At 44.0% G+C, this 8,880-nt stretch overlaps 1 protein-coding gene across 1 annotated transcript in view; it reads right to left on the reverse strand.

Annotated features, from left to right (window-relative positions):
* The window catches only part of itgb3 (integrin subunit beta 3), a 28,165-nt gene extending 19,361 nt beyond the window's left edge, over window positions 1-8,804 (reverse strand). The window contains exons 1-7 of the mRNA XM_023949572.1: window positions 8,620-8,804; window positions 7,939-8,024; window positions 6,699-6,903; window positions 6,375-6,627; window positions 4,407-4,569; window positions 4,123-4,284; window positions 1,452-1,547 (exon numbers count right to left, since the gene is read on the reverse strand). Coding sequence (XP_023805340.1) covers window positions 1,452-1,547; window positions 4,123-4,284; window positions 4,407-4,569; window positions 6,375-6,627; window positions 6,699-6,903; window positions 7,939-8,024; window positions 8,620-8,692 — 1,038 coding nt within the window. The 5' untranslated portion in view covers window positions 8,693-8,804. The remainder of the gene's footprint in view (window positions 1-1,451; window positions 1,548-4,122; window positions 4,285-4,406; window positions 4,570-6,374; window positions 6,628-6,698; window positions 6,904-7,938; window positions 8,025-8,619) is intronic.
* Between the last annotated feature and the right edge of the window lie 76 nt (window positions 8,805-8,880).

The raw sequence follows: 8,880 nt of genomic DNA on the forward strand, positions 1-8,880 counted from the left end.
GTGTTGGACAGGTTTTACTATCACAAAAAGAGGTTATATAGCTTCAAGAAACTAGAGTGTAGATTTGTATAAACCCCTTTTTGTCGTATTATTTTTTATTTATTTGTTACATTTAGTGTGTATGAGGAGGGAGAGGGGAAGAATGTGAGGGGAGGGTGGAAGAGAGTAAAAGGAAGAAAGGTGAAAAGGTGGGGGATACAAGCACTGATTTGAATAAGTTATTATTTTAAGCTGTAACAATTATACCAGATCTGCTGGAAAGACAAATATTACATCAAAGGTGAAAATCTGACACTAAGATGAGCGAAAAAAAATCTGTCCATCAATACACTGTGGGTAAGGAAGAGGGATGAAGCAGACAGGGAGCAGTGTGGCAGTGTGCACGTGCACGTGGGGGTGGAGATACATGCATGCTGCCGACATGAACCGTGTGTTCATAAGGGGAGCCAGATCCTACCCAGCCAGACCAGCCAGACCAGGAGAGGGGAGGAGAGCCCCCCAGGCCATAAGCCCCCCCAGCATCCGGACCCAGGCAGCCCGGGAGGGGAGGAGGAGGGGACCGCCCACCCCACCAGCCAGGCACAGAGAGGGCCACCCTACAGGGGCCCCCCCAATGCCCAGAGGCACAAGCGAACCCAGTGTCCGGCCCCCAGGCCACAAGACAGGAGCGCTTAGCCGTACCAGGCGGCAGCCATGGGGGCCACCGGGCGCCGGACACCGAGACAAAAACCAGGGACGAAGTCAGGGCCCCCGGAACCCATGAGCCGGCCACCACCCGACCGGCGCCCCGTCTCTGCAAGCCAGCCCAGGCAAGGGACCTAAGCAACCCAGGGATCGCCACGCACCCACAGCCACCCCCCATAACCCTACAACCCTACACACTACAACCCCCCCCCCCCCCCCCCCGCCATAATATCTGAGCCCCCCTCCCCAACCCTTTCAGTGCCCTCCCCTCTCTGTGATGGGGAGGGAAAGCCCCAGAGGGTCCCAGCGAGCCAGCCCCCAGGTCCGTCCTACCCATGCACTCACGCACACATACTCACAATCATCTGGTTACCCTCCCTACCCCCGCCGCCACGCAGTAACCCCCCCCCCCCAGCCGGCCGATTAAAATTGTTTTCCACGTATATATGCAGAAAATCGGTTACATTTCAATTATTGTAAATATTTAGAAGCTATGATTTATAAATAAAAGGCTTAATGACCCCAAATATTTTTAAAACGTGTATTTTTTTTCCATACGGTCGTGTGGGACTTTGCAGTTCCTGTTGGGTTTTGGTCAGTAAGAAACTGGACCAAATGGCCACTTTATTGTTAAAGGATTTAGACCCCTGCACTAAGCCATCAACAGAAAGCTCCTCTGACGGACAAAACCGTAAACTTCTGGTTAATTTTTGTTTAATTTATATGTTACTAATAAGAAAGGGTGAACGAGCTTGGGCTTAACTGACCTGGTACAGAGTAACCACAGAGTTTGTGACAGCGAAGATGAGGTTGATGTTGTTCTCTGACATCTTCTCCGTGATCAAAGCCAGAGAGGGGTAGTCCTGCAGAACCAAAAGATAGATAGATAGATAGTCTTTATTGTCATTGCAACATTGTACAACGAGATTAAGGTGCAAAAATAGTCAAATAGTAAAAATAGTAAAAATAAAATCACAATAAATAGTATAAAAACAATATAAAATACAGCAGACATAACCCACACACGCGTGAACATTCTGTCATGTTTCCATTTATGGCTTGTTCTTTACAGCGTTTAATGTAGTTATTGCTACGGGATAAAAACTTTCCTTGAATCTGTCAGTCCTTGTTTTGATTGACCTGAACCTTCTCCCTGATGGCAACAGTTCAAAGAGGGAGTGTCCAGGGTGTGAAGTGTCCTTAAGAATGTCCTGGGCTTTTTTGAGGCAGCGCGAGTTGTGGAGTTCTTCCAGAGGGAGGAGAGGGCAGCCAGTGATCGTCTGTGCCGTGTTAATGACCCTCTGAAGAGCTTTCCTCTGAGCCACTGTGCATCTGCTGAACCACACACAGACACAGTACGTGAGGATGCTCTCAATGGAGCATCGATAAAAGGACACCAGCAATCTCTGGGAGATGTTGTTCTTCCTAAGCACCCTTAGGAAGTGCAGTCTCTGCTGGGCCTTTTTTAGCAGCTCAGAGGTGTTTACTCCCCAGGTTAGATCCTCCTCTATGTGGACCCCCAAGAACCGGAAGTCTGGCACTCTCTCCACACAGACCCCGCTGATGAACAGTGGAGAAACAGCAGTTTTCTTCCTCCTGAAGTCAATAATGACCTCCTTGGTCTTTGTGGTATTGAGGAGCAGATTGTTCTCCCTACTCCACATCGTCAGCTGATCCACCTCGTCTCTATAAGCAGACTCATCTCCCCCCGAAATGATTCCCACCACTGTTGTATCGTCTGCGAATTTGACAGTGGTGTTGCTGTGGTGAGCAGGAATGCAGTCATGGGTGTACAGGGTGTAGAGCAGGGGGCTTAGCACGCAGCCCTGTGGGGAGCCAGTGCTGAGTGTGAGGGCCTTGGATGTGTGTGGGCCCACTCTCACTCTCTGACTGCGATCAGTAAGAAAGCTCTTGATCCAAGAGCAGGTGGAGTGTGGAAGTCCTAGTTCCATCAGTTTATTTACCAGTTTGTGAGGGAGAATGGTATTAAACGCCGAGCTGTAATCCACAAAGAGCATCCGCACATAGCTTCCCGGTTTCTCCAGGTGGGACAATGCAGTGTGGAGGGCTGTGACTATGGCGTCCTCTGTGGATCTCTTTGCCCTGTACGCAAACTGGTGTGGGTCCAGGGATGTTGGAAGTAGTGATGTCATGTGACTCTGTACCAGTTTTTCGAAGCACTTCATCACCACTGGGGTGAGTGCAACTGGCCGGTAGTCATTGAGACTGGTGATGTGTGTTTTCTTGGGCAGGGGGACTATAATGGAGGACTTCAGGCATGGTGGGACAGTAGACTGGGCAAGAGACTGGTTGAAAATCCTGGTAAGGACTCCAGCCAGCTGGTCCGCGCAGTCCTTCAGAACGCGTCCAGAGACACCATCGGGTCCAGCAGCTTTCCTGGGGTTGACGGTCCTCAGTATGCTCCTCACCTCTTGCTCCTTCACGGTGAAGCTGAGGCTGCTGTGTGCCACTGGGTGAGGGTGTGTGGGTGTGTCAGAGTTTTCTACCTCGAAGCGAGTGAAGAAGAGATTCAGCTCCTCTGCCAGCGAGGAGTCAGCTTCGGCAGCACGAAGGGTGGTCCTGTAGTTGGTAAGATGCTGGACCCCTTTCCACACCTCCCTGCTGTTGTTGCTGTCCAACCAGCCTTCAATCCTCCTGTTGTAATCCATTTTGGCCTTCCTGATGCCTCTCTTCAGGTTGGCTCGGGTTGAGCTGTAAAGAACCCTATCGCCAGACCTGAAGGCAGTGTTCCTCTCCCTCAGCAGCTGCTGGACCTCCCGGTTCATCCAGGGCTTTCTGTTGGGGTACACCCTAATGTGCTTGTCCACCGTAACAGTGTCTATGCAGTTCTTAATGTAACACAGCACACTGTCTGTGAACACCTCCAGGTCTGGATGTTCAAAGACGTCCCAGTTGGTCCTCTCAAAACAACAACAAAAGGACTCAAATGAAACAGAACGGCCTAAGTAGACTTAATGTCCCACTCCGATCACCATTTGACTATTTTCAAAGCGTTCCCGGTGGTTTTTAACTCTGATTATGCCGTTTTTAGCCCAAATCATAAAACATGTTGTTCTCTAGGACATAATTTCTGCAGAGCGGCAGGAGTTCATTAGAAATTCACCTATGAGTCGTGGGTGGGACTGTTGGGGCAGAGTAACCCCTCCTTCCCTTCGCCTACACGTTGCTGAGAGCTCTTTGTTTGTGTGCTCTCCCGCTAGCTTACAGCCCCTAACACCCCCAGCCTGACATTACTATAGCCGTACAGATTACAGCTCAGACGTGGATGCATCAGAAAGGAGCAGGGAGACAGTGGTCGCCCAGCACATTTAAGTGGACTCCGTCATCAGACAAATGCCAAAAGAACAAGTTAAAACACAATTATCATCAGAGTGGGCCTTTAATTTATGAAAGCTTGTCTTCCTGGTTTCTACTCACCATGGTGGTAGATTTACTGTAAATATTTTCCGAGTTAAGATGGCACTGTCCATCATTGGGATGCACAATTCCAGCTAGGCGACCATCCAGAGCCATGTGAGTTTTGGCGTCTGAGGTAAAGATGAGAAGGTGGGATGCCCCGGGACGCCAGCCAATCTGCTCCTGGATTATATGACCACAGAATAAAGATTTTTGATTCGGATCATCCAATTTTGCATCTTTCCTTTGCATTTCTTTGTGTGTGTGAAACATTAAAGCCTTAAATAAATAGGGTTAGACTGCACCTTGCACACAGCAGCCTGGATGATAGCATCAAAGCCTCCTTCTGGAGCATCTCTGTTCCTGGATACCATTTGCTTCTTGACTTCCTCCGTGAAGCGCCCCACTTCCTCCGTCAGGGATAAAACGTGTTTATAGCCAAACTGGGGCAGACAGGTGGTATTAATGCTGCCATTAAAACAGAGACAAACTGTTTTATTATTATATACATTTCCATGTTAACTCATTTTTCTGAGACATTGCTGTGGTTCAACCCAGCTAAAGTTTTCCATTAAATAAATCATGACAAACAAATGTCATGTGAGAAAGAGATAGCATAAAGCCCCCACCTCTAAAATGTATATTTAAAAGAAGCCAAAGCCAATCAGAAGAGACCAAGTGTCAATGATGGGGGGCAGAGAAGCATGTTAACCTTGAAGAACCCAAGAACAAATTTTTGAGGGCTTTTAAAGGTCTTTCTTTTTTTTTGTCTCCTTGTTAATTTTGGGTAGCAGAAATTAATACAAATAAAAAGAGAGAAAATACACAAGATAAAACCAAAAGGACATTAAACAAACAAAAAATACCTACATAAATAAAAAAACGAAATAAATAAACTTTAAAAAAACACAGTGGCCAAATTCTCCAGGGTTATAAAAATAATTACAAACAGGTGAAGCGTTCAGAGGAGTAGTAAGAACTGGTTTGAAACAAATACATAGAAGCTTTCTTGAAAAAAAATATTGTGTTTAAAAGAAATATGTAATTATGATGAGAAAGAAAAACTGTCTGATTCTCTTTAGGGAAGAAAAACTCCTTAACATTTTTCTACATGTTGTTTTTAACATTATATATTTTTCAAACGTGTTTATAATTACAATACAATCAATATGATACAAACTTATAAAAAATTATAGTAACAAAAACAACAAAACAAAATAATAATGAATATCAATAAAAACAATGCAAAACATGCTTGAAAGGAAGCAGGCAGAAGCTCATATTTTTTAAGACTTCAACAATTCTACTATCAAGATACCACAATTATACTTTAATTATTACAACAAGTTAACATTCACAATAGTGTTTATCATCATTAATATACAATAATAATAATAACAAGACATTTATTTACATGCATGTTTACCATTAAATACTTTGCTTGATTTTGTTAAATTTCTCATATTTCCTTGTACATCCAAGTATTTATCATATTGTTATATTGTGGCCATACCATATGTTTGTAACAGTTTTGAAATTGTACAAAATCTTTTCTTAGTTTTTTTTCAAACGTCAGACTATTACATACTTTTGTTTAGCACACAGACACACAAATCCCCCTGCAGTTGGTTCCTATCATTGGTAATGGAAACATTCCTATTCCTCTTAGCTTATAGCTGTTTTCTTTTACTGTAAATTATTTCTGGATGTCATTCTGGCAAAAAGCAGTTAGTTTTTATAAAAGCAATGTCCGATGTTTTACAAGATCCTTTATTTTTTATATTTTGAGCGTATAAAAAGTACCAGGAATGGTCTTAATGCACTACAAAAAAATCTGTCTTCATTTGTAAACTGTCCTGCAAGGACGGATCTTGGGAAAGCATAGAAAGTAAAAACCATCAAATGACTCCAGACGAGGCTTTGGGTTGAGTAACATTTAATCACGTACTTTTCTGCTGCCGCTGATGCAGGGCAGCTGACTGCGCACTTACAGGAGCCTCCGTGAGCCTTTAACAAGTGCTGTGAGTCTGCCTGCATGATCACAGTGATGTGTTTACAGATGTCCTCCCAAAAGGTGAAGTCACCGGCTCACTGAGGGCTACTTCTTACACAACCACTGAAATCAACACTGCATAAGAAGTGAGGCCATGCTGCCAGAATGTAAGATTCAGAGGGCGGAAAGGGAACTACAAACAAACTGATTTTCTCTTTTTTGTTTTGTTTCCAATTGAAGTCCTGCTATTTTCATGGGTAAATACTAGCGTTCAGCTTACCTGTAGCAAGGGTTTTTCACCGCCTCTTCAGGTGAAATGTACATGTAAGGCGACAAAGGCTTATCCACAAACGCACCAAAGCCCATCCGCAGGTTGCTGGTGGTACGGCTCATGGCCGTTGCCAGACCGTTGCCCAGCGTTCTCAGGCGGAAGAGGTCATCATTCATGGAGAAGGATAGATCCATCAGGTAGTAGAGATCTACAGGATAGTCCTCTACCTGGCGCACCTTCACTGTAAAGCGCTTAGCATCATCTGGAAAATGTGGTGGAGTTCAGATTCAGCTGGTTTCTGACATAAAAGGTTCACTTCATAGACGGGCTCACCTGGCCTGAGGGTGATGTGCAGCTTCTGGGGTTTTATCTGGGTAATATCTTGTGTTGCGCCTGCTGCTTTGTTGCTCAGAGGCCGATCTTCAATCACCTGAAGTTTGCTGGTTGGAGATTCCAGAGCTGATGGAGAACAGCCGGCTGCTATCAGGTTCTTCTTCAGGTCGCAACGAGATGAGCTAGCCACTCCGTGACCAAAGTCCTGCCAGAGCGGGCGAATGGTCAAGAGCAATTAAAATTCAAGCCCATTTGAACACATCACTTGGACGTCAATTTTCTGCTTTTGGACCATAAGTTCTCCAAAGGGTGATAGACTTGACCCAAAAGATCATCAGCTGTCCTCTCCCCACTCTACATGAGCTGCACAACTCCCACTGCTTCAAGAGGGGCCAACACATCCGCAGGGACACATCATACCCAGGACACACTCTGAACTGTTACCTTCAGGACGGTGGTACAGAACAATCAGAACACGACCAAACAGACTAAAAACAATTTCTATCCCACGTCCATCACCACACTCAACAAACATAAATGCATACACACAGAAGGCCTGATGAAACGGAAAATGTGCAAATAATAATAATGTGCAATAAATGGGCTAGTTGTGCAATAAGTGGACTAGTTGTGCAGTAAGAGGACCAGCCATGCTATAAGTGAACAAGATGTACAATAGGTGGACTGGCTGTGCAATAAATGGAGTAGCAGTGTACTAAGTTGATTAGCTGTGCACTAAGTGACCTAACTGTGCAATACGTGGACCATCTGTGCAATAAGTTCACTGGTTGTGTAATAAGTGGGCTAGTGGTGCAAAAATTAGGCTAGCTATGCATCACGTGGACTACCTGTGCAATAAGTGGACTAGCCATGCAATAACAGGACTAGACGTACAATAAGTGGACTAGAATGACGGCTAGAGTAGTCTTTTTGTGCCATGGTAAACTTATCTTAAATTGATTTAAATATTGCTTGTGTTGTTTCCTTTCTGAATGACACTTTCTGGACTTTTGTTGTGCACGTTAACATGTCACAATGACAATAAAGTTTATTCTATCTAAGGACGACTGTATCTTTGTGAAGAGCAAAAGAACCTTTATCTGTGCTCTTCTTCTCTCCCTAAACACAGATATGCAGTCATTTGTCCGCAAATTAAAACCCAAACATGATAGAGGTTCTGAACCAGCCTGCACAAGCACAGCCGTCCGGCTCAGGAGGGGAAACCAGAACAGAGACCCACCTCTTGGAAACACCATCCACAGCTGGGGTGCACAGCCAGGCATTGCTTGCATGTGCTGGCTCCTCTTGATGTGCACACATTAGAACCTAAGAACAAAAAGACTCATTTCTAATCATGGTAAACTCAAAGTCATGGAGCAAAAGATATTTGGGACATTTTAATTCAAGTTAAAATATTTAAAGTAAATACAAAAATTCTGTTAAAACATCTTTGTATAGTTATGGTCAGAAAATTATGTTACTTAATTTGAAATTTACGATTTTATTTTGAAAAACATATAGTTAAAGTCAAATATGTGTTTAAAAACTGGATGTTATGGGACTAGCCTTTTACAGACAATTAGACAGTAAAGATCAGAACTTAATTTAATAAATCAAGTTATTGAGAGGATGACATTGACTCTTTGCTTTAATCATCAATAATGTAATTATTTAAAAAAATGCATTTATATTATTGCTAATTTTATTTAGTCTAAATCAAGAAGTTTCTTTCATTGCTGACTCGTTTGTGTTTAGTTTAAACTGTTTATTTGCACGAATTTTACAATTTAGTCATGAAAAAGTTTCATTAGAGCATCATCTATAATAATCTTATCTTCTAAATTCTAATAAAATCGTATGGCTTGCTTTGCTCCAAATTCTTAACATTTTTACATGTTTAAAAGCAATAAAACCAACTTACCGCTAATTGCTGTTATTTCCGCAAAGAACAATGCGCACACCCAGAGCAGCCCGTGCGTCTGGGGAGCTCCCATCCTGATGAGGGCTCTCCGCGAGGACGCAGCAGTGAGGGCTGTTCAAGTGAAAACCAGCAGGAAAAAGCTAATCTGTTGAACCCAAACAACCAAACAGAATCAGATGGCCCAAAGCCACCCCCCTGCTCCACGCGCAGGGCTCCCATGTTCACCGTTTTACGCGCAGTGGGCGGGGAAAGGAGCAGATA

This window comes from Oryzias latipes, chromosome 19 (assembly GCF_002234675.1).
Source record: "Oryzias latipes chromosome 19, ASM223467v1".
NCBI classification, from domain to species: Eukaryota; Metazoa; Chordata; class Actinopteri; order Beloniformes; family Adrianichthyidae; genus Oryzias; species Oryzias latipes.